The following is a 27,363-nucleotide window of genomic DNA, read 5'->3' on the forward strand; positions in this document are numbered from 1 at the left end:
AGTACCTTTCCTATTTCATCTCCCTTCTATGCTCTGTATTTTCTGACACTTCACCTAGAGCAGTGCTCCCTCTGACAAATGGTTTATAGAGCTTGGAACCAAATTGCATAGCTAACAATTTCATTAATGACTGGATTCTGGTGTTTCCATTCTTCCCCATGTTTATGCCTTTGCTGAGTAATAGGAATTGAAAACTAATGTAAACATCTGGCATTAGGATGGTAGAAAAGACTCTCCCCAGGAGAACAAACAGAGTTTGAATGTTGAATCACCCATCTGGGCTGTCTACACTGATCAATTCACTGGGTTCATGGCTTTCCACTTCATATGTGTAGATGTAACTAACAGTGACATATTCTCCTGGGTTATATGTCACTGTAGTCTCCCCAAGACTTTAATCCTTAGGCTGACACAATCAGAAGAGATTGCACAAGAGAAATTTCTCTAATTTTGGTGTAAATTTTATGTTGTAAAATATACTACTGCAGCCACTTGCAGGTGCTGGTTGCATAAGATATGCCACTGAGCAGATGACTAAAGCTCAGAAGGGTAATTGATCAAGGAGAATATTTATTGCAGGAGTGCTGTGCTTTCTACAACAAATGTACTCCTGAAAGGTTGTATGTAAATCAAATGAGTATAAATTGAATAATTTAAAAGGCATTAGAGGAGCTTATAACTTAAATCCCTTGTGACTCTTCTAATTTAAGAATCCCTTTATAATGCAGAGTATTTTTTGCTTAAATATCATTTTTTTACATATTAAGTTTGTTTAAATTGCAATACACCTGTACTAGAGAAAAAAAACAGTGACTGATGCAGGGCTTCTGTGCATACTATTCCCTCTGCTTGGAGCTTTCTAACTGTTGTGTCAAGAGTTGGGCAGAGGTATGCTGAGCTGTGGGTTCTGTGAGCCCAGTGAACTCTTACATCCTGGAGAGTCCAGTGGCCTGGGTCATCCTTTCAAGAACAGACTTACCTGGTCATACTCATTTACTCCAGTGCACAATACAATGATTATCTATTTGAAAAGGTCAGAAACACAGCTCTAAACTTCATCTAGTAGCGTTTTTTTTTCAGTCTTAAAAGCTTTCCCTGATCTCCAACGTAATTTTTTTTCTTTTTGTACCCTGTTCTTTTCTTTACAACAGTTATCAAAATTTGTAATCATATCACCTGTGCACTTCCTTGTTTAGCATCTGTCTCCATCACTAAACTATAAGCATTGAAGTGTGAGATTTGCTAACCACAGTTGACTCAATGCCCAGCACATTGTCTGGCACATAATCAGTGTTTAGTCAATGTCGACTGAGGAAATAAATGAGTAAGAAAATGTTTAAATGGACAGAAGTTAGCCAGCTCCCATTTACTTAGAGTCATATAGAAGTGGACCCATCTGATCTGGCTCTGAGCTCTCTCTCCAGCTTCCTTCCACTCTCCATCTTTCTCAGTCGACTCCAGCTTCAGTGGCTGCTGGCTGATCCTTGAACATGCTAATCACTTGCTGTTTCCTCCACCTAGAGTGCTCTTCCCTTCTAGTGTCACTCTAGTGGCTTAATCCTTCTCATCATCACAGTCTCTACACAAACACACTTTCTCTGAGAGGCCTTCCTAGACTCCCGATCTAAAATATCAGCTCCCAATGTATATTCTTATGTGAATGCTTATATCAGTCAGCATCATGTTCTGTTTTTTTACTTTTTTAAATTAATTTTTATTGGAGTATAGTTGCTTTACAATGTTGTGTTAGTTTCTGCTGTGCAGCAAAGTGAATCAGTTATACACATACATATATCCCCTCTTTTTTGGATTTCCTTCCCATTTAGGTCATCACAGAGCACTGAGTAGAGTTCCTTGTGCTATACAGTAGGTTCTCATTAGTTATCTATATTATACATTGTAGTGTATATATCTTAGTCTCCCAATTCATCTCACCCCCTCTTTGTTGTACAGCAGAAACTGGTACAACAGTCTAAAGCAATTATACTCCAATAAAGATCTGAAAAAAATTTTTTAATTAATTTTTTAAAATAAATAAGGTATCAGCTCCCAACACACTCCCTTACACTTTTGTCTCCATCACGTCTCACTGAACTGCATGTATCTATTTGGGTTTTTACTAACTCCCCCAGCTGTTACATGTAGGGCCCCGAAGGTCATGCACATTGCCTGTCTTGTTTCTCACAGTATGAATACAAACCGTGAAGGGCGCAAAGAAGATAGTTTTGACAGAAGAAAGAAATACATTCTTTTCTTTTTCTTTCTGTTTTATTGTTATTAATCACATTAATATTACCCCCTAATCATTGCTTGTGGTAGTAAAAATTTAACCTTAGTGTAACTTTATAAAGTGCTTTAATCATAATATCTTAATGTCTACTCATCTGTCTGTTTAAAGTGGCTTTGTCCTATAATATCAGAGAATGTATCGTCAATGACCTGAAAACGATAAGAAATTGGAGTCATGTCTTCATCACCGACAGCCCAGCATGGAAGACATATTTGTTGAACTTCATACCAACTCACTTTGCCTTTCAGTAATGCTGATAGACCTTCTATAATGAGAGGAAAATATTCTAAGCTTGTGGTTCCCACATTTTTGATGATTTACTATATTTTATTCAATTTTGTCATCTTCTTTGAAGTTCTATTTTGTACAAATCAGTAATTTTAATTATAACATTAAATGTAATTTCCTTTGAATGTTTTGTGAGACCTTAGTATTCCAAAACACAAAAACAAAATTTTAAAAATAAATCTTAGGAAATTGTATTGATTTTTGGTGACATAGACCACAAATATTTTATAATGAAGATGTTCTCATTTAAGGCTTATATTGGAATTGCTTATAATAATGTTTGTGTCTTTGGCTCCCTAGGTATTTGACTATGACTTTGGACTACAGGATGACTTTATGGGCTCAGCCTTTCTGGATCTCACGCAGCTGGAGTTAAATAGGTAACTTTTGAACTGTTGTAATATCACTACACCTTGTTATGAAACTGGGCCTGTGTGACAGAAAATGTCAACAGATCTGGGTTCTAGTCACTGCTCCATCACTTATGGTTGTGAGCCTTCATGCTAGCCACACTTTCTCAAGTATGTCTTTTTCACTTACCAGTGGAAGTAAGATTTAGCATCTTCCCTCACTATCTCCTTTGACAGCTGTTCAGCAGAAAAATTCTTTTCCTTTTTTTTGTTTTTATTTTGTTTCGTTTTTGTTTTTGTTTCTTGACCACACTACGCAGTATGAGGGATCTTAGTTCCCTGACCAGGGATCAAACCTGTGCCCCATGCAGTGGAAGCTCGGAGTCCTAACCCCTGGACCTGGACTGCCAGGGGAGTCCCCAGCAGAAAAGTTCTTAAGACACTTTCTTTGTTCCCCAGACTGTGCAGAGCACCAGGAATCTAGATTAAGACACATTCCTTGCTCTCATATTGCTGGTGTGATTATAGTGGGACATGAAGAAGGTTATACATGTTAATCATAATTATTAATTTAAGAATGAGGCCACTGCATAGGAAATAAAATGCATACACTATGCTTCAAAAAAAGCAACACTTATCACTTAAGCCAAAGTAGAATCTAATTTTGCCATCTTCAGTAATCCTGTGTTACCAGGGAGTGGCCCGAAAGTGGAGGCAGGTTGGTTGTATTTACTCAGTTATATTAACTTGTCATTGCTTGACTAATTGTAAAGTAACGATTAGTTATAACTAAGTTAATATTATAAATATTAACCACTCCTTGCACCTAATTATGGGCTTGTATTTTTTTTTCAATGTATTTCATCATAGGAGGTAAGAATTAATACTACAGAAGAAAAAACTAGGTTTTAAAAGGTCCAGCAGTGCAGGAATGGATTGCAAAGGAGGCTGTGAAATGATCTTTGGTGGTTTTAAAGAGATGGTTTAGATGATCGTGTTAAATCGCGTGGCAGGAATAGTGGGAAGCAGGAAAGCAGAGTCATGGGCCAGGTCACTATTTTGTGCTTTAAATGTAGATGAAATATAAATAGTACAACTCCTTATGTGTTGTAGTCTGAGCACAGTGGCAGCTTATTGGTCTTCCAATGATCATTCGTGCCTCAAAGTGGACAAAAGAGTGGCCTTTTCTATACTGCCTGCATGTTCATTCCTACCCAGAGCCTAGTGCCGGCCTGACCTCAGGGTTGATTGCTGGCTCCCTGACTCACCACAGCTGAAGAAAGTCCTAGGTGGTGCTGTATGCGGTCCATTATCATGAAACTGAGCTCCAGCGAGAATGGGCTGTGCTGTGCTTCTGTAAAGGCCACAGTGATTTTCTCTGTAGACTCTGCGTAAGGATATGCAAATTACTAGGTTTGATCACAGAGCATAAATTTCTCTTTTTCTCTATTAAAGATAGATTATTGGTGAAAAGTAATTTTAAATGAAAAAAATATAGGATGGGCAAAAAGAAAAAGATATGTAAGCATTTTGTGTTTATTTTGCCACATTATTTTATGTATAGAGCTAACTATACCCACACCTCAAAACCACATAAACATCAAATTATCACATTTAAAAATCAGGTATTTGTGTATGCCATTACATCCTATGTATAGAAATCAGTGCGGGAATTCCCTGACAGTCCGGTGGTTCGGACTCTGTGCTTTTGCTGCCGAGGGCCTGGGTTCAGTCCCTGACTGGGGAACTAAGATCCCACAAGCTGCAAGGTGTGGTCCAAAAAAACAAAAAAAGAAAGAAAAGAGAAACCAGTAGTCTTTGGGTGTAGACAGATGGGTAATAATAGTAGCCATATAAATACTTATGCTGCTATATAATGCATTAAGGTATTGCTTTTGAAAAAAAAAAGATAAGCATCATAAATCAATTGCAAGTGTTCTTAAATCTTTATCGTGTAATTATTATAAAAATGGAATGAAGTTTTTGCTCTTAATTTTTATATGTAATGTTTCCTGTTTTTTACAGGAAAAAGAACAAAATCAAATTGTAATTCCATATAGCTACATATGTGTGTGTGTGTATATATATGCATATGTATGTGTGTATGTACAAATACATATACATATATACTATAATGCCTAATATGCACTTGTTAAAATAAAAGAAACAAGTTGTTACTATTAAATCATAATGATTAGTTATAACTAAATTAATATGGGAGCCATTTGCATCACAACTATTGTGATTTATATATATAATCAGTTTGATAGGTTACTTATGTTTCAATTAAAACCCCTGACATCAAAAAACTGTTTATATTTTTGTAACACCATTCCTTGAATTGGTAAATTAAGCATCATTTGAAAGAGTTTCCTAGTACTGTAAAATCTTAGCATTGAAGAGTACCTGTGGTTCCCCAAAATTATTTGGGGATCTTTACAAATGTATAGATTTCCAGACCCCACCCCTGATCTACAGAACCAGAGGCATCATGGGTAGAGTTCAGGATTGTCCACTTTTTAAAAGCTTCCCAGTTGATTCTGAGGTGCAGCCAGGATTGAAGGTTTTTATTTGGACCAGATTTCCCCATCAAGCTCTCTCTCCAGTGCTAGAATCCAACAGTATCATTTACTAAAAGTTAAGCTCCATGAAGACAAGTATCTTATCTTTGGTCTTGACTGTTGGTTTTTACCCAGAACCTAGTATAGTGTGTGGCATATCATATGTGTTCAGTTCATGTTTTGTGAATTAAATGAATAAATGATTGAGCAACCAAGGGAAAATGCCTAATTTGCCAACATTTCAAGATTCAAGTGTGGTGCTGAATGTTCCACAGTCCCTTAGGTTTAAGAAGGGCATGAACCCCTATTTGTTCAATATTAATTGAAATACTGAAACAAGATCTTACCTACACATTATCAGTTGAATGTGTATTTTGCATTAGTTTCTAAAAGTTACTGTGGGTAATATTGAGTAATTCATAATCTCTTCTTCAGAGATACTGATCTAATTCTGAAGCCTTCTAAGTATTTATCACCTCTTCTAAGCATTGGTTTCCTTGCATTTCTGAATCTAAAAATTATTGAGGCATAGGTTTAAATAGCCAAAAATAGAAGTATCATTTTAAATAGTAGAAGTTCTTTTAAATAACTAGACATTGTTTTTAAAGTATATGATGTATATCAGGCAATTTATATTTTATATTTTCCTCTTCTCCCACCCATCTGTTTACTCTAAGTCATACCCCTGATTTAAAAAAAAAAAATCTTAGAGAACTGAAAGGAAGGTCAATAAATGACCCTCATTGACTTGTTGGACTCAAATTTACAGAAAATAACTGCTATTGCTTTCTGTGTGTTCAGAGATTATAGTGAACGGCCTTATACGTCTCTCAATACTGTTGTACTTCCTTGGCCTTTCCAGCAACCCAGTAGCCTTTCTAAAACCGCATAAAGAACTAAAACTTAGGCAGTGAATCCAAGTATATCCAATTGGCCCATGATTTATTGGATAAGTTAATACAATGATGATATTTTAAATAACAACAAAAATTGTACCAGGAAATTAAAGGAAGACAAAATTACTTTCCTTCTTAAAAATAATAAATTGTTGATATAAAATATATTTTGGCTTATTCATTTAGTGACTATTCCAAATCTTTTTATATTTTATATATATATATTTAGTTTTTATTGAAGCATAGTTGACATATAATATTGGTTTCAGGTATACAGCATTGTGGTTTGACATTTATAGACATTACCAAATGATCTCAATAAGTTTAGTAACCATCTGTCACCATACAAAGTTATTGCAACATTGTTGACCATATTTTCTTTGCTGTATGTACATCCCCGTGTATTTATTTTATGACTCTTAATCCTCTTAATCCTCTTCACCTATTTAATCCATTCCCCTACCCCCTCCCTCTGGCAACAGACAGTTTGTTCTGTGTATCCATGAGTCTGTTTCTGTTTTGTTTGTTTGTTTAGATTTGACATACGAGTGAGATCATATGGTATTTGTCTTTGTCTGACATTTCATTTAGCGTAATACCCTCCAGGTCCATCCATATTGTTGCAAATGGCAAGGTTTCTTTCTTTTTTATGGCTGAGTAATATTCCTTTGTATACATATACCACATCTTCTTTATCCATTCATCTGTCAGTGGACACTTTGGTTGCTTCCATATCCTGGCTATTGTAAATAATCCTGCAATAAACATAGGGGAGCATGTTTCTCTTCTAATTAGTGTTTTTGTTTTCTTTGGATAGATACTCAGGAGTAGAATTGCTGGATCATATGGTAGTTCTATTTTTAATTTTTTGAGGAACCTCCATACCATGTTCCATAGTGGCTACACAAATTTAAATTCCCACTAATAGTGCACAAGTTTTTCTCCACAACCTCACCAACACTTATTATTTGCTGCTTTTTTGATAATCACCATTCTAACAGGTGTGAGGTGATATCTCATTGTGGTTTCGATTTGCATTTCCCTGATAATCAGTGATTTTGAGCATCTTTTTATGTGTCTTTTGGCCATCTGCACATCTTTCTTGGAAACATGTCTATTTAGGTCCACTGCCCATTTTTAAATCAAATTGCCTGTTTTTTTGTTATTGAGTTGTACGTGTTCTGTATATGTTTTGGGTTAAACCCTTATTGGATATATCACTTGCAACTATCTTTTCTCATTCAGTAGGTTGCCTTTTGCTGGTGGTTACCTTCATGCTCAGAATCTGAATATTTTATATCATAGGCCCACGGATGTGACCTTAACACTGAAAGATCCCCATTATCCTGACCATGATCTTGGAATCATTTTGCTCTCAGTCGTCCTTACCCCTAAAGAAGGAGAACACAGGGATGTGGTAAGTTTCCCCACAACCTAGTTGTAGCTTTTCGCTCTCACTTGTTTGAATGTCATGAGCCTTCTCTGAACCCAGAGGTAATGGTCAAGAGAAGTGGCTTAAGGAAATCTGGCCTGTTCTTTGTTTCTGTGAGTATCCTGGGTATCAGTAGTCTAGGTATATTGTATCTTTTGAATGCAAATTTCCTATACTATTCTCCAGATCAGAACCTCTTACTGTAAATAAGGGACGCATTTGCATCTTTTATCATAATTTTATTTTCCAATTTCAGACATGTTACATTGTAGCAAATGGTGGTATTCATTCAGGGATTACATTTACTAGTGAACTGAATATTTGGGATTCCGCATTGAGGTGTCCAGACCCTGCTGTTTTGATTGTACTGTCAGATGTACCATAACAAAGAAAATGAGGTGAAATTACAATAGAGTTTCTGCTTTCTGGTATTTGATGAATGATGAGTGAGCACTTCTCATCTTCTCTATGGGCTTCCTTATCAGCATTACCCATTTTCCAGCCCTGGCTGTCTGTACTTCCTTGCACACCATGCTGCTATGAGAAACTAACAAGGGATACAGAGGAGCCAATTACTCCAGCCCTGTTGAAGTGACATTGAAAAATGTCAGGTTTGACCTGCATCGGTATGCTTGCCAGGGCACTTTCTGCCACAATTTACTAGAAATTATTAGACTCAGGGTACTTTCACATACTGGGAGCTACTCTCACTAGTTCTGATTGCAACACATTTTAGGAGTAGACATAATTTTTTTAGGCAGGTTTAAATACTCTGTTTCAGCAGTGTGTATATTGCTGTCTTAAAATAATGCATGATTAAAGTTGGTATATGTTTTCTGCTGGAAAGGTATTATAGGCATTTTCCCCTAGATTGTAAATAAAAATAGTGAATTACAGCTTCAAATTTGGAAGTGTTTTAAACTCACTGAAAAATTCACCCTTTTCAAAATATTTTTCTCTATCCTTTAAAAAAATTAAACAATGAGCACATATGTAATATTTGCAAAGAAAGATTTAAGTATCTATATTTCATTCAGTGAGGAAGAAAATTTTCTTTTCAAGCAAGCACTGTCAAATAATACCTACTGTGAGAACTTAGCACAGTGAAAGAAGGTATGTATGTGTATAGTCATAGGCCCATGTGTGCAGATGGAAGGGTGGGTGAGGATATTTTTCACAGAGAACATTTAGAAATGAAAGCCCATTATTTTAAAAGTCACCAATTCAGAATATATTGTCTCACCCAGTACAAGCCAAGGAGTGTATCTTAGCTGGCTAATCCATACACAGGAATAAAGTACAAATGTTCATTTATTACTTTATTCAGATAACCCTGATATTCACCAGGAACCTACTATAAGCCAAACCCTGTGCTAGACCCTTTGGATACAGTAGGACTGAAATCCAGTGGAGAGCTCAGAAATCAAATACTTACTGAAGGAAATGTGAAATGACAACTGTTTTAAGTGCCATGAAAGAGAGGCGGTGTGCTGCTGTAGAGCAAATATAGCAGAATTTGTTTTAGTCATGGTCGTAGGGATTCTCTAAGGAAGTCAAATGGGACATGAGGTCTGAAGTGTGAATAGTTGATAAAAGCAAAAAGCAGGAAGAGCAGAAGTATTTCAAGCAGAGGAAATAGGACGTGTAAAGGCCCTGTGGCAAGAGAAACCAAGCTGCACTCCAAGAATTGAAATAGTACTAGAGCTTAGAGGAGGTGGAAGCAAGCGCAGTGTGGGAGATCCCGGTGCATGATGACAATGGGAGGGAGATGTCCAGACTGCATAGGGACTGGTGGCCATGTCAAGGTTTGTGGTCTTTCCCCAAAGCTCAATGGGGAGCCATTGTAAAGTCTGTAAACAGGAAGTGGCATAATTTTATTTGCCTTTTGTTGTGTAGCTGCATTATAGAAAACAGATGGAAGAGTAAGAATGGATGCTTGGAGACAAACTAGGAGCTATTTTGAAAATCCTGGTGGATGATGATGCAGATTTGGATTAGAACTGTCAGAGGTAGAGATGGAAAGAAATGAAGAAGTTTATCTGTAGGAGGTATACTCAACAAAACTTAGTGATAGAATATTTTTTGCTTGGGAATTCTTTGTTATTTTAATGAAGGACAACACCGTAAATGAAAATACCTAAGTGGCTGAAGTCTTACGTGTCTGCAGACCATCCAAACTGGCAATATTACTGGGGATTCAAATGACATGGCAGCTGTTTTAGTTATTTGGGTGATTTGATGATGGAGGGTCTGCTGATTGTTTACATTAAAAGAATATTAAATACTCTAACATCAGACTGAGGGTTTGAGGGGCAAGTTAGTATCAAGAGACTATGATGAAGTGGCTGAGTTGTTCTAAATTACACAGAAATATATGTCAGCACAGACAAAGTAGTTCCTGACATTAGTTTTTCTTCAACAATTCTCGCAAAAACCTTCTGTCTCCATTGCTGTTCAACCTTATTTAGGCACAATGTCTTTCTAATTAGGAAAAATCATTTAAAAATATCACAGTGCCTGATTATTAATCATCAGTGATTTATCAGTCACAAATAGGAATGAAAACAGATAGGTTACACGAAAATTACACATCAAAAATCTGGTATTATTAATCTTTTCTTCCTTTTTCTTTCTTCTTATTGTATCTCTCCAGCCACATTCACCCTTAACACAAAGTGTTCTTCCTGAAATCTTCAGGCCATTTTCTTGATTCACATCTCTTTGGCTACCCCAATTTTTTGGAAGAAATCTTTTACTGCTGAGTATTTTTCATTTGCTGCCTTACTTCACGCCTCCCCCTTCACAGTGCCAAATAGCACTGGATTGATTCTGCTGCAGCAACTGAAAGCCGGTGTCTTCTTTCCTCCCAGTTGGATTTTCACCTGGCTTCTCTCTTCTTCACCAGAGAAACAAGTGGCTTATCAGGGCCCAGTGCCTCAGAAAAAGCACAGCGGTTGCAGCCTGTACCAGAGCCAGCCTCTGGCTGGTGAACCCTCTTGACCTCAGCCACACCTGAGCAGCAGAGAGAAGGGTGACCGGTGGAGCTATATTGGCTCCTCCTCGTGGATGTGATCCGTAGCTGGGAGCCTGGGGTTGGTTGTTGAGAAGCAGCTGGGGCAGGGCAGGGAGGAGGCATGAAAGGTCCCCTACAGGAAATTCTACTGGGAGCCCCAGTATCCTGGCTAATCTGATTCCTAGATTGGCATTGGGCTTCTAAGCATATGCTTTACGTGATGAAAATTTCTAACAAAGACAAAAATTTGTGCTTTATCCCCTTTATTTTGGTCTATATAGCAGTTCTATAGCTATGTATTAATTAGGATCTCTAAAGCTGGCAAGCAGCACTAGTTAGAAGATTTTGAAACTCTGAAAAAGATGCCATTTGTAGGCATCTATTGGGGAAAACCACGTATTGGTCATCCATAAGCATTGTGCCAAGTTCTATAATTCCCTCTTGATTCGTCTTCTAAGTGTTCAGTGGCCTGTGCTTATTTCTCTAATGAGATGAAAACTCCTGATGAAGGGCTCATTGGACTCTCCAATGAGCAACATATACTCCCTCACTTGTAACCTTTGTCCCAGCCATACAGACTCCTACCCAGCTCACCTCCTCTCAGGTCCAAGCTTCCTCCAATGTGACTTTCCTACCTAAAACCTACCTATACTGTACTTTACCTCACCTCTGTCTCACAGCCTATCGCTCCTGGTAAAAAAAATGATAATAATTTATAAATATTTATATATATATATAAATTATTGCTTCTGATTACCTTTCTTGTTGATGACTCCTTTCCAAACCTAGTCCAGCTTTCTATACCTAGTGGTTATTCAGTGGGCTGTAGATGAATTTCTAAGAGGATTTGGTGGGATGCTTCAAAGGTCCAGGGAAAGGTATTTTAAGTTTCCTTCTTACTTCAATATTCAAATCCCTGAGGTTGTCACAAACAATATTGGAAGTAATGATTTAATTTTCCTTTTGAATTCTTAAAATTATATTAATGATAATCTGATTAAAATCAGTCTATATTGCTCTTCTCAAGATCTCTAGTGATGACAATGATTCAGAAGCACATCACTATATTTTTCTCTTTGGGTGACATGTCTAGTATTGGCTAAATATATTTCCTGGAATACATTTGAAATTTCTTGGTTAAAAAGAGTCAATTATCCAATGTATCTTCGAATTAAATTTTTATATGCCTGAAATATATACTGTATTACTGCAGTGAAAATGACATGCTGAACTTTCACAAATTATCCAAGAACAAATCTTATTTAGAGAAATTCAGACTCATAATGCAGCAAACCAGAAATCAGTTACTAAATGCTTCACGATTCTGTTTAATATTCAGAATGACATGGAAAGAAGGAATAGAGGATGATTTCGCATTGACCTTCACACAGCAAAATTATGAGTTCTGCTCTCTTTATTAGCTCAGAAATAACCTATCTTAAGCTTTTGGGATTTAAGACGTTATTTCAAAAAAGCAGATGTTTATTATTATGCCTGTGTTTATAAAACTTTGCTAAATATTTTGTATGAATTAACATGGAGAATGGATGATATGAGTTTCAAGAGCCATGGACAAATAAATCCTAACTATCAAGTAGGAAACAGAACATTAATGTTAAGAAGTGCTGTCAGAAGTAGGAAGAAATGAGTAACTGGGAACACAGAGGACCTAGCATCACAAAGTGCTAAGAGTTCTAAATCAGTTATCTTGTGAGTTCTTAATACACTGTTAATACTGACAATATGTTCCATGAATCATATGGTTTGGATGATTTCTCCTTGTATGGATTGCCTGCTCTCAAACTCAGTAAATATGAAGAACAAGTTGAAAACCCTATCAGCCTACTGTATCTACTAAAGCCCCTCAAACATGGAACATCTAATTATAGCTAATTAAGAAGTAAATGAGTCATAGCAAAAGTATTTCATAGTTGCTTATATTAAAATCTTCTCCACTGAGTCATGATTGAGTCTTTTTTTAAAAAAATCCCAGATGTGAAGAGAAATATATATATAAAATATATATATATATATATATATATATATATATTTTTTTTTTTTTTTTTTTTTTTTAACTTTTGGCTTTGTGTGTATGAGAAACCAAAATCTTCTTGTGGGGCACGTTGATGGCTTGCATGACACAACTATCATTTCTGTTTTGAATGCATGTCCTGTTTTGATCCTGCAAAAGTGTGTAGTGCATTCATGTGTGTCCTATATATGGTATTTTGGTCTGATGGTGTGTTTGAGTTCTTTCTGGCTCTTTTTCTAGCAGCGTTCAATCCACAGCTTTCTTCATTGGAGAATTTGTGAAATAAAAGTGAGTTAATTTGTGTTACACACTCAGATAACATAGACCTACAAATTGCTTGGCTAAAGCTAAAAAGTAGAAAAATTTAAGAAACATATGAATTAACCATAGTTGATCTTTAGTGAATTCAAAACATATAATTTTCTTGTTGGTTTAATTTTGAAAATTTTCTGAATTATTCCATAAGCTAACATTTGAAAAAATATCCACCTATAAACATTTAATATGTATATGTTTTATAATATATGTGTACCATAATATCTAGCCATTCTGTGATTTTTTATACCTATTATAGTCATGTTATTGCCTAAAAGAAAATCACTGCAACAAAAGCTAAAAGCAAAAAATGGATTGAGATTGTGGAATATTTTAAAAACATAATCAGTTCTGCAGCTCTCTCACAGGCCATATTTTTATGTCACTTATTCCATTTATTGGGCTTCAAAGAAAGTTGAATTGCTAATAAAGAATTTAAATTGTACTGTAATATTAGATAATGACACTTTCAAAAACAAATTCATATGTTTCTCAGCTAAAGTTAAGATCAAAGAGCAAAAAATAAACCTTATTTTTCTATAATTTGCTTCATCTCCTGTCTTTAACATTCCACAATCTTTCTTCTCTAACATGTCTCACAGTTAGCAAAGGTAACAATGTTCATAGTATGTCTGTTCAGTTCACTTTTTAACAAACTTTTCTACTGTTTCCAGTTTTACTGAGTCTACCTTAACCCTAGAAACCCAGTTTCCTAGAAACTGAATCAGGAACATAATGAATTGGTCCCTGTAACTGCCAAGTTTTTCATACTTTTACTAAGGGCAATTACTGACCTTTTGTTTGTATCAGTGTCCCGATCTGAAAAATAACACCATGCAGCTTGTTTGTTAACCTGATTTTGAGAGACAGGAAAATACCAACCCTGTAGTTTGCTTTACATATAGAAGGTTAATCGCCTGCAGTGGTTGTGAGTCAGGGGATGTGGCTTTGACCAGCAGTAGTGAATCTGTGTAATATTGAATAGTGTTGCCCTGAGATTCAACTCTTCCTCATGTTCCTAGCCCCTTTTCGTAGTAGCATTTCTTACAAAATGGAACTTCGTAAGATTCTTAGGTACTAGTTGATATGATGAATGGCCATGAGTTAAGAGATTTTACTTCTTGATTTACTAATGTTAATTGTTCTCACCTGATTTGACTCAAAACAATGAATTATCATTCTTTGTTCATTGAAACTCTGCTTTCTGAGAAAGTTGAACATTTATTGTCTGACTCCTAATGGGTCAGTTTTTCTGAACATGGCATACCACAAAAGTATTTCGTGTCCAGTTGCCTTTTAGTGGTGATGAGAAGGTCGTGGTGGTTGTGGTGATGGTGGTGATGACAATATCCAACTCATTTCACATCAACAATGAATATCTATTAAATGTCCATCTCCACAACCCAATGGTGGGTTTTGTTGCTTTAGAATAAATTGGACATTAGTACTTAGAAAAAAAATGAAATAATACTTTGCAGTTCCTGACTCCATTTGAAAAAAAAAAATAGGGAACTATGGTAACCTTAGGAAATCTATTTCTCTTCCATATTTTGGTCAATATTGAACACAGAGTATATATAGAGAAAATATAACCTATAAAACCACTATCTGCAGAAAAGAGGAACGTATCCTTATCTTTGACAATTTTATGATTTTTCTTATTTCCCATTCTAGAACCTCTACATAATTCCTTTGTCGTGGCTTAGGTCAAAGGTTGCCTTCTAAGTGACTTAATCTTATATTAAAATCTTTCTTTTTTTGTGTTTTTGTAATTTATGAGTGGTTTCTGAAATGGTCTTGCTTTATAGTGAATTTTGCTGAAGGAGATAGAGTTCTTAAAGGCCCCAGTGCACTTCCTTGATACACAAGTATGGCAAGCATTTCTATAAGCTGCATTCCTTGCTCCAGATATTCTCTAGTCACTATTTTATTTGCCTTAAAGGTAATGATAAAGCTAAGAGAGGGTAGAGAGATTGTCAGGAAGTTAATACCTCAGTGTTCATTGAGAATTTTTTTTTTAAACTGGAGAGGAAATTAAAAGTTGTTGGATTTTTATAAGTTACTTTGTGCAAGAGACCAGTGATCTTGGGCACTCATCACAAATTCTGTCAACCTTAATTAAAACTTGATGTCATAAATACCTCTTACTATGATACGAAAAAACTAGTTTAAAGATATGTCATGACTAAACGTTTAGCAGGAAGATCCACTAATATCCCTCACGATATGCAGCACTTTTTCTTAGTTGAAAGCATGTGTAAACCCTGATGTAATTAAACTGGAAGCAGAGACAATTCTAAGATGCCGCCAATGCAACAGACTTTGAATGTATTTGAAGAGAAAAATTATTATACACCTGGTAAAGTCATGGTACATCCTCAGCCTCTACCACCAAAAGGAACAATTGCTCATCCAGAGACTCAGTGTGTGTTTTTCCTGTCAATATTTCAAATTTTCCATTCTATTTAAAATATACAGTCCCATTTCTTTGTACAAAAGAATAAAGCAAATGAACTCTCACCAGAAAGACTGCTTGAATGTTAAAGGTGCTTCTAGCTGCGTGTACATGAAAAACCATTTCTGTTTTGTATAATTGTTGCTGGAAACTGTTTGCTGTTTAAATGTTAAGCTTCCTCCAGAAACCAATTGGCTGCCCTGTCCTGTACTTGAGTGATAAGATAATGAAAATGCTTTATTTCGTTCACAGACTATGCTAATGAGGAAGAGTTGGAAAAGATCAAGTAAGGTAATGCTTAGCATGTGATCTTTCAGCTTTTCTTGTTGAGAAGAACTATCAGCCGCTTTCCCAGTCTCTCTCATATCTCTTCAAACTATACCTCAGGATTTCATCACTCTTCAATTGTTTTTTTTTCCCCCATAAACTTTAAGCAAACCATGTGATGCTTTTTAAGTAAATAGAAATCACTCTGATCAGTCACATCCAAATCATCCTCTTGCTAATCTCTGGTCACTTCTTAGCATCATTCTCAGCATCTGGTTTCTGTTCTATGTACCACAGGGTCTAGAAAATGCCTTTGCTCCAAATCAGGTATAAAATAATGGTGCTAGGGTAGGGACAACTCCAGAGAGAAGGAAGATAGGTGTAATTTACTGTCTTTGTTTACTGCAAACTGAGTCTAAGATTTTCTAATCACAAAAATCCCTTTATTGCTACATCTTTGGAGTGTATAATGAGAACAATTTTCCATCATTGCCTCTTCTCACTTCAAGAAATAAATGGCTCTTGGGAGTGAGAGGTGTTTATGGTTCCTGTAACTTACCAAGCCCTTGCTCTTCTTAGAACTCGTAAAATATATGACATAAACTAAGCTTCTAATTCATTCAGTGGTGGTACCACTCTTGGACACAAATAAATATCAAGATGAAACTGACTTTTGTATGACTACTCCTTGGAATATATCAAAGGGATTTTATTTGTAAAAGTCTTTTTTGCTCAAATTTCTATTTTTAACAGTTGGTACTCCTTTTGAATAGTGACTCATTTTTTTAGACCCTGGAACATGACAATCTTTTTTCTTCCATTCTGATTGAATCATGCTGTTATTTAAATTTTTCTTTGATTTTGCCACTTTCATCACTGTGAATTTAGAAAATACTTATATCAAAATGACTTTTTATTTATGGTTATGTCTTAATTGCTTTAACAAGTATTTCTTACTGTAAAAACTTTCTTCCCAGTTATTATGGAATTAATGACCCAAAGATAATTTGGATTATAAAAAGGTCAGGTCCAGATTAAAAATCACCTTTATCATTTTAAGAAAATGAAAAACATTTATTAAGGAAAATTGCTGAATATTTCTGACTTAGTGTTCACTATATTTTCTACTGGCTAAAATAAAATTTCAAAAATCTTAAAGAAGTGTTTGCACTATTCATATTTGTATGACACTTTTTTCTTTGTAATTGTACTTCAGAATTAGTCATATTAAAAGTATGTATGTTTAAAATTCATGTAACTTGGCTCTCTTCATTGTCTATATTATGCTTTATCTGTGTAAAAACATTGTAATCCATTAATATGTAGCAATATCTCTCTTCCAGTTGTAGTTAAGATGTAATGCTAGAGCAGGATATTATATAGTTTTTAGTATTAGTCAGTGGGAATAATTTATCTTATTATAATATAAAAGAACAAATATAAAGATTCTTCTTTAAACAGTTCATTTAGTTTATATTTAACTTTAATTTTAAGGATACATTAAGTCAACATAAATCCTTGTCTTTTCCTTTGATCTACAAAAAAATAAAAATAAATAATAAACGTCTCTTCTTTACTATTTTTATATCTAAACTTCTTGGGGTTTTTAATTATTATAATCCAATTGTACATTCAAACTGGTACATTTTCTAGCTTGCCATTGATGATACAGAATTCCCTGTGTCTAACTGCACTCATTTGGGTACTCCACAGATTATTTTTAGTGTATGTGGTAATATGGCCTTTGGGTTTTTAGCCTAAGGGATTTTCAGTTTTATAAAATTTAATGGGGATATTGAATGCTGAGTAGGAAGTCATTTGTTTTTTTCTGTGAGAACACACTGAACACCTGATAATTCATTCAGATTGTCACTGTCTCCTAAAACATGTGCCATCTTCATCCATAGTAGTGTTGCAAGAGCAGAGTGTTAAATTCAAAATCCAGGGAAAGTTTGAAATTTCAATTACCACCTGGTCTGCCATCCTTCACACACAATGAGACTGCTCCCCCAGTTCTTTCCTCCAGGGACTGAAGAGAGAGGATGATGTTCAAGTAAATTGTGCTTCCCGAGAAACTAAGAGATAAATGACTGTACTGTGTAGTTGCGTGTGTCACTATGTTACTGTGTTGTGGAATGCATCCCTTTTCTAATGATTTCAGCCTTCCCCTTAAATTTTCTTGAGTAAAGATTTTTCCTCTTTTATTTTTGGAAAAAGGATATCATTTATTTGCATGACACTTAAATACGGGTATTTTACATTTGATATAACTATGCTCCAAGTCAAAGGTGAATTTTTCATATAAACAGGTCATTTTCTTCTTTGGAATCTTGATTTATGGGAATGAGTTCTGCTTTTTTTATAGAGGACTACAGTATGCTGTCTGTCTTTGAACACCCATAGTGAAGATGAGATCTGAGAATTACACACTTTGTGGCAAAGACTTAAATATAGTCATATAGTGTTGTTAGATCTCTCCAGTATCGAGTTTTTCTTTGTTTGCTTGTCTTTTCAAAAGTGATATAACCATGGAGGGGGAAGTGCTAGATTGACATCATTAGTTTTTTAATATTCACATCTCACCTGAATACAAGTTCATCAGCTCATGGAATTTGCCATCACTTAAATATCTGCTTGTCATTTTCATTGTCTTGCCAATAGCAGAGTCTTTCAATGGAAATCTATTTGTGGCACTCACAGAATGTGGGGTTGTATTTACTTATGAAAACGAGAGGTGAAGAGCCAATTTGAGGACAGAAAATTTGTAATTGCTGTTCAGGACAAACTTAGATATTATTTGGAGTAAATGTGTTACCACCTAATAATGAGTAGGAAAAAAATACACCTAAACTTACCCCTGAAAAGGAAGAATGTATGAAATACGTGCTATATTTGAATGTATGTTAACCAGTAAATAATTGTGAATTCCATAGTATTTCCTCTTTGGGGGACAATAGCATCCTTTAAAACACTCATTCTGGCTTTCCACAAGCACACTTTCCATTGTGCACATTTCTAATTCTGCCCACATTCAGCTGCTGTAAAAAAATGTTATTTTAAGAAGAAAGGGATCAATGGCTCCATAAACTTGGGCAACTGGATAATTATCCTGGTCAAAGTATTATGCTTAGGTGATAAAATGCATTTTGACAGAGAAATGCTGATGCTTTGAGTTATTGTAATATTTTATTCTTTAGAAGAAGCTTATCATTTGTAATTTATTCTAAGGCTAAATTATTCAATGAGAAAGTTTCATGAACTCAGAAGAGAAGGTGTATATGAATTTTGTGAAGAAATTTTGTGGGCTCAAACAAAAAAATGGAAAATAAATAATGAAATAATTGCCTCTATCAGATGACAAGCAGAAATGATTTTATACTACATTGTGTGGGTGTGTGTGTGTTTTAACATAGAAAAATGAGTTTATGAGTCATGTGATAACAAACTTATGTGTTTTCAATACATCACTAATTCTATGAGAAATAACCATTGTGGTAATATAAAGATATACACACTGCAATTTCTATTCTCAACAATAACAGTTTAAAATTGTTTGAAGAAGAGTTCAGCCTTTGAATAATATGAGTGTGTGATGATGTCTCATTAGCATATCTTCTGTTACTTGATGGCTTAGTTTTTTTTAATAATATATCTTTTTTATAAAGATTTTATTTTAATCACTTAGCATAATTTTAATGAACTATAAAACACTTTATTCACTGGTTGAATGAGGCAATTTATAATAAGACTTTTGGCAAGGATATTGTTAATTTAAACTAGAGAACACTCTCAACCCTGTAAGTCTTCAGGGCGTAGTTAAACCTGACACCTTGGATGACACATTAAAAATGCATCAGTGAAAACCTCTAAGTGCTTTAATTTAAGAAATGGTAGAGAAACAGATTAACACATTTTTAAGTGTCTCACACAGTCAGTCAGACATAGTGGGGGGAAAAGTCATTATTTAACAATTATCATGTCCTTTCTACAAAGACCTTCATATCCTGATCATACATAGATGATGATCTTTAAAAAATGGCGAAAAATGAAAACTTATTGGTCATTGACTTTCTCAGCTGTGAATGACCAAAATGGCTTTTCTTTGGTGTCTCATTTCAAATGATTGTGCATGTCTTTGAAAAAATTAGTTGCTTACATGTTTTTGAAGGAAATGCAAAATTCTTTTAAAAGTCCTTACTGTGCTACTATCTGTACTCCCAAATTTCTGTTCTTTGGAAATGCTATAAAGTCAGCCTCATAATTAAGGCTTCTAAGAGTCCACAATGCAGCAGTCAGCAAGGGGCAAGCAGCATGAGCATTTGTATTATAAAGGTCTGTATATTTACCTCAGTTAATTATACTCCTAAAATGTGTAAGTTTATTTAAAATAGAGATGTAATAATGCCAGTAAATGTTTGATTATCACCTCCAAATACATGGAGCCATAATTAAATTTTATATGGAGATGGGTTTTTTTTTTTGCTGTTTTGACAGTGTTTTCCCATAGGTATAAAGTATCATACATTTTTATGTATTGTAATTCACAGCTACAGGGATTTGCTGTAACAATGGCATTACATTTATTTGACCGCTCATGTTGAATTTTTAAAACGTTGTGGGTCCTTTGGGGAGAGAATCTGGATGAGTTGGCACAAAGTGAAAGACCAAAATGTAATCTCAAGCAGAGGATGGATTCCATGATGCCTGCACACTAGCTTAAGATGTTTAATTGTGGGGTCATAGATTGGCCTTCACATTGCTAATGTGTGCTACCACGTGAGCTGATGGTTTCCCAAGACCCTTTCTGGGCTGATCAAAGGGAGGGAACTAATATAACTTGACTCCAGGATGATGGAGCTAAGCTAAAAGGCCACACATTACATGGCCTTTTAATTCAAAGATATATATGTAGATACGTATAATGTGTACATATATATGTGTGTGTGTATATATATATATATATATATATATGTTAAATTGAGTGTGACCAGGAAGAGATTTGTTGGTTTTAAAGCCCCCTAAATGTCTACAATGAAATTAAATCATAATTTTGTAAGGACTGGTTGACAAGCCCTGGTTGACAACAGTATATACACACATATGCATGTATTTGTATATACATATATACAAACATACACACACATGCACACACATATGAAAGACTTAAGGTAAAATTTCTAAAAAAAAAATAAAAGACAAAGCAAGGCCAGGCTTCAGCTACAAGGTGGGTCCTCTGGGGAGCTGACGTTGTCTCTCTCCCTTCAACCATATTTAAAAGGACAGTGGGAGTTGCAGGGGGATTATATTTAGGTTTAATGAGTATAAATGATATGAACATCTATTTGAGGAACCAAGAAAACAAGCGAATAGTGTTTCAGTGGGCAGTTCTGCTTACTTCACATCCCTGTTTTCAGTGCCATATGGATAGGCTTAGTCAACTTGACGGAGGCATCCGAGAGCCACAGCTTTGATGGCTAGATTGCAGTCTGACCAGGAAAGTCTATGCAAGTTATTCACTTATGGATTTATTCATTTTTTTACCTCTGAAATGCCCAAAGAGGTATTGATAAAAGGAAGTTATGCACCTATAAAAACATGCTATGTAATAATACTGCTACTTGGCTGGACTTTTACATTGGAATCTCAGGCTTCACAATTTCCAATCTATTGTGAATGTTTTGAATATCATAGAATTGCTGAATTAAAATGACACACAGTGTGTTTAAAGGCCTGTACGTATTAAGGCAAATAAAAGATACCACTTTTAATAAAAGTTTAGCAGGTATCCTTGTTTGTCTGATGGCAGACATTGAAGATTTCTACCATTTATTTTGAGGAGAAGACAAAAATAGCATCATATTCATTTGTTAGGGGAAAAAAATGAGCTGTCCTTTAGTTTTATTTCTCTGAGAAAAAGAATACATCTTCTAGATTTTTTAATTTAAAATCTTATTAACTCTTAGGTTCAAAGTAGGATTTTTGATCTTTGAGGAGAAGTTTTCTTAGTGTGTGGTTTTTTTTTTGAGGCAAAAAATAGGTTTAAAAAAAAATTACCAATGATCTTGCTACTTTAATAAATTCAAAACCTCAGCAGAAATAGTTCAACAATTCATCGTTCAGAATAACTTCAATTATTTTCCTTTATCAACTTGATACCTCTGGTTTTTGCTGTTTGTTTTTGCTGTTACTTTATAATTTTAGCACTTTTAAAATGGCAGTTTCCCTCATTTACCAACCTCTTGTCTTGATGGAGACTGAAGTGTAACTAAATATTTATAATTGAAATTTAATACAAGTCTTCCCTGCGATTCGTGAAGAGTTTATTCTGCTTTTCTTGCCCTCCATATTAAAATCACCACTTTTTGCTTAGAACTCATTATCGTAATTCCAGGTGTTTCATTATTATTGTTTTCTGTTATTGTTATTATTAGAAACGCTAGTGAAAAGAAGGCCTTGGCTGGTCTGCTGTGAATTTTATATTCATCAGAGCTATAAATGGCCCATAGGAAAATTAACTTGTTTTATTTGAAATAAAGACCTAAATTTACATGACAACATAGGTTGTAAAATGAAATATAAATTTTTGTTAGTTAATAATGACAGAAGTAATTAAACATGGCATGAAAAGCACAGCCTGGGGACTTCAGTGGATCCAAACGTGACTGGTAGTTTTGTTTCTCAGATTTTAACAGAGAAACCCCAGTTCTAAATCTTGATCATTAAAATCTCCACTCCACCCCCCCACCAATTCATGAATCTCATTTTGCTCTTTGCATACTAATCACATAAGTAGGTCATTGCCCTCGATGTTCATCTGAAGAAGAAAGGAGAGTATGGAGTTGGTGCAATTTCACTACTTGGACTACCTAAACTTTAAATGAAGTAACAATATTTTTAAATGCTAAATGGTTGTCTTAGTTGTAACTGTCAAGGCTAAAGCCAAGACTTTCACATTCACTTAAGTCACCTGAACACATTTTCCATTAAGAAAAAGCTCAATGTTAGCTAAATAATTTGTATTGACTCTGGGGAAATGGTGTAAGGAGCTTTGAGAAATAATTTCTTTAATATGATACTTTAAAATGTATCCACATTTTGCTAAGCATACTGCTTCATTAAAAGAGAACTGGGAATCGAGGTAAGAAGAGAACTGGCAGTAGAATAAGAAAACGTGTCTTTTCCAAAAGCTAGAATGCGGTTTTTTTGAGTTAAACAATAGCATAGCATCAAAAAAGACTGCAGTCATTCCATCTAAAGTTTGTGCCCTCATGTCCAAATGTACATGTATTTTTTAAGATTTTTTTTTTTTTAGACACTAACATGACAGTGCTGTGTGGCAGATGAGAACCATAGCTGTAACTGTAAATGAATCATAAATCTGTAGTGATGGTAAAAACCGTGTCTTAAACGCAAGACTTCTTCCTGATGACCCTGACGTTAGTATGCCACCTGACCAAACCATATACAAGTAACTTAGGAGAATGTAATTAGTTTCATTGAGAGATCGATTTCATGTGAAAAGCACAGGTAGATTGCATAGATGATCACTGATGTAATTCTAGCTAAACTTAAATTATTCAAATTGCTGCACACCCTAAAGTACTTTAGTTCATTATTATTTTCTGATATGATTTTTGGAAGGATCACTTTGAAAGAAATATATATCCGTAAGCAAACAAAATTCCAAATGACTAACAGTCAATCAAATATTTATTGAGCACCTACGATGCCTAATTAGGCATCATGCGAGGTCGAGGTGCTGGACCACTACCATCTTAGTTGCTAACACAAAATGGTGGAATAATCAAATAAATTACAAAACTGATTCCTCAAAAAAAAAAAAAAACTGATTCCTCTACATCACAGTGTCAAAGGTTGATGCTTTCCCATAACTGTCATCAGCTTCCCATAATTTTACCATAATTGACACCCAGAGACAGGATGAAAAACATTAAAGTTTAAAGGGCACATGTAATTTAAATGTTCTCTTTAAAAGTGAGTAACTGTGCTTTTGATTCCCTAAAGTCAAATTGGTTTCACTTTATAAAAGTCTGAGGATTACGTAATAAAATGTCCGATATGAATCTGTGGCTTTGTTTCCAACTAAATAGCCACTTTTCTTAGCATTTGTTTATTTTTAAAATTACTTTGGGGGAGCTTCAGTTAATGAATTTATATTATATATATTAAATGTTATAAAACTAGGAAGTTTTTGGTAAGGAATTAAGCCAAATTTGACTAGGTACATGTTTATAAATAAGACTTCTGCTATCATTCTTTAAAAATGCTCTGAAAGTCTGTGGTATTAAATTGTTTTGTTAAAAGAAACATATATCTGGTTTATTTCAGAATTTTAAAGTATGTTTAAACAGTTCTACTTTCTAAAATAAAATGTTAGACTCAGATATATTAATCAACAACTCATAAAGAGGTAAGTAGATTCTTTTAAAATTACAGAAATAATCCTTTCTAAACTTTACTACCGTTGTATCAGATATGGATAAGACAAACTTTAAAATTAAAAACTTTAATTTATTCAAAAGAAGAAAATTTACAGTTTATAAACATCCAAAGTGTCTTTAGGATATATAATTTTAGGGTTTTTACTTGTCTTAATCTTGTTGAGCTAATCAAGTACTCTCAAAACACCTCAAAATTTAGCTAAATATTTGTTTATTTTTAGGAACTCTCAGAAAATGAAGTGGTTGGATCTTATTTCTCTGTGAAGTCTTTCTTTTGGAGGGTAATGTCTAAATCCTTTATATTAATATTCTTGACTTTTGGTTCTGAATAGTAATTTTGAAAGTTAAATATGAATTAAGAAATTCACTTTTTAAAATAGGCTCTCAGTGAGATGTATTCATTTGCCTTTTTTATTAACTCATATTCTAAGTCATTTAGGTGTCTCTTTCATTCTTCATTTGTAAAAACTAAGAACTTCATATATTTAACGTATTGCTTTGAAGTCAGTTCCTTGTGGGCCCAAATTTATCCCAAATTCTTAACAACTAGAGGCCCACAGATCTTTCAGGAATATGGGCACTGTCTAGAGGGTCCATAAAGATTCTTTTTCCCTTCTTGTAAAATCTATTCCATCTATTGGGAAAATTTTACTTCTATTACAGTGATTTTTACTACATACATACTAGACAATTAGTGTTCTTTCTTTGAAAAAGAAGCCTATGAATTAGAAAACAGCAACTCTGTTTTTGATTTGAATAAAAAAAAATGAGAATTCCACAGAGAATTTGTTTTAAATGCCATTGCAATTTAGTGTTATTTACGCTTTCATGACTTAACCATAATGAGCTCTGTCATCCTTTTTCTCTGCTATAATTCTGCATTGTGCGAGGCACGATTTATTACTAATGCACTTACTGCTTTGCCTTCAAGAGTTTCCCTCTTTCTTTGAAAATTCACACTTGGTACATGATTACCTAGCAATAGATATTGCAGTGAAAATGCTACACTTGTAGAATTTTGCCATTTTCTTTTCTTGGCTCTTAAACTGTTCATGACTGAAAATTTAGAATTTTAAGATTTGTTGTGGTGTCCCTTAAGCAGACTGGCAGGTACTAGATTGTCATGCATTGACTTGACCAGTGAGCAAGTAAAACCCACATCTATTTATCTTCTGCATCCGCCACACACACATTTTTTTTTGCAATCTTGTGTAAGCTTAGTTTAATTACTACAGCCTCTTCATTTCCTTTCGGTCTACTCATGGCTGCGTTCACTGATGTTATTCTGTATCGTTGGTAAAATAATAATATGTGCTCTTGTATGTTCGTGCATTACCCAGGAACACACAGAGTGACTGCTTTAGAATTGTCCCATTACCTTAAATGACTTTGGGAAAATTTTTTTCTCTGTTTCCTTAAGACCCACAATTACGCTGAATTCACATGCCAGGAAAGCAGAATTCAGGGGTGTTCTGTGTCGTGTTTGTTCTGTATGCAGCAAATGTGCAGCATGGTCATTTGGTTTTCCTTTCAAATGACTTTTTCAACATTTTTTCACTTTCTACTTCCAAATTAGTCTTCCACTTATCAGTACTTCCCATTGAGTTGTATCTATCCTTAAATATTCTTTATTAACCTTTCTCAATCTCTTAAACTGTCTTATTTTAGAATATCCAATATGCAAATTTAAAAGATAGCTTTTATGTATCTGAAGTACAGTGATCTATTATATTTTTTTCTGAGCATATATTGAGTGACAAACAAATGGAGTCATAAAAGTAGAACCTTTAGAGGTCATTTATTTTATCAGTGAGGAAACTAAGGCCCAGAGAAGTAATGCCATTGCCCTGGTGTACCTAAATCGTATGATCAAGACCAATATTTCTCTTTCTGAATGTCATAGAAATAAATGTTTTGGTGAAGACTTAAAGCAGAAAAGTTCCTTTTGGGGTTGATGAATAGAGATGCGATATGTAAATAGAGCTGCCCCTTAATTAATCTTCATTGACAGCCTTTCAAATTCTTTTTGCATTATGTGACCCTTCTCCTCCAGAGCTTCTTTAGCCACCAATGAATGGGTGTGTTTCAGGGCTGTGATGTTGCTGTGTTTGGGGTTACATTTTACAAAGTCAGAAAATCAGTGGCCAAGTCTGTTTAGCATGAGTGTGAGCTTTCATATTCACATTTGAAGGTCATCTGATAACCAGCCTCATTGATCTTTGCCCAAGCAGTGTTTGTATTCTGATGAACTTCGAGAGGAGATATATATGTAAAGAGGTTTCCCATAACATTTTCAGATATGCAGAAAACCTGAATAGCTCAGATAAAATCTTACATGAAGAGAGTATATGTGCTTTGTGAGTTAAACAGAATGTCATTTGAAAGAAAATTTTATCAGCTTATTTATAAGGATTAATACATGTGTCCAGGAGACTGTAACTGAGTTACGCTGAGTAAAACTAAATCCTGATGAGAGCTACTCAATGAATGTCACTGCTACTTGCTATATCATAATTTTCTTGAGAGCAGAATAATGGAAAGAAAAGACTAAAGTGATAAAGGGATATTCTAATTTTTCCAAAAGCATGACCTTTATAATTTATCAAAACGTGGTATCTTAGGACACAAAACATTAAGCAGTGGGTATGGCAATTACCATGTTTCTCATGAAAGTAATAAAAATATGTGAAGCCAATTGGATTACTCTAAGTCAGAATTTCATTAAAGACAACTTCTCATTAAAGGATGGTAATTCAGTGCAGTTCTTTCAAATATTTAGTACATTTAAGTTTCTTCCCAGTTATCTCCATTGACTAGACATTTAGATTCTGATGACTGAGAGCTAATTGAACAATCCATCTTATGAGAACATTGTAGTGAATTAAAGAGACATTTTAATATTGTTTAAATGGAGAAGGCTGGGCTATGCCAAGATACCTCATATTAAAAAATGGAGAAATGGATCATAATACGAAATGAGTGGAAAAGAGTACATAGAGTAC

At 34.6% G+C, this 27,363-nt stretch overlaps 1 protein-coding gene across 12 annotated transcripts in view; it reads left to right on the forward strand.

Moving 5' to 3' along the window:
* MCTP1 (multiple C2 and transmembrane domain containing 1) overlaps positions 1–27,363 on the forward strand; it is a 543,089-nt gene that overhangs the window by 307,917 nt on the left and 207,809 nt on the right. For 7 of the 12 annotated variants that reach the window (XM_057739125.1, XM_057739142.1, XM_057739133.1 and 4 more), the window contains exons 4-7: positions 2,879–2,958; positions 7,691–7,802; positions 15,885–15,923; positions 24,583–24,642. In XM_057739125.1, the coding sequence (XP_057595108.1) occupies positions 2,879–2,958; positions 7,691–7,802; positions 15,885–15,923; positions 24,583–24,642 (291 nt within the window). Of the gene's footprint in view, positions 1–2,878; positions 2,959–7,690; positions 7,803–13,102; positions 13,151–15,884; positions 15,924–24,582; positions 24,643–27,363 lie in introns of all 12 variants that reach the window. The other 5 variants (XM_057739099.1, XM_057739166.1, XM_057739186.1 and 2 more) reach the window with 3 other exon arrangements.

Source organism: Hippopotamus amphibius, chromosome 1, assembly GCF_030028045.1.
Source record: "Hippopotamus amphibius kiboko isolate mHipAmp2 chromosome 1, mHipAmp2.hap2, whole genome shotgun sequence".
Lineage (NCBI taxonomy): Eukaryota > Metazoa > Chordata > Mammalia > Artiodactyla > Hippopotamidae > Hippopotamus > Hippopotamus amphibius.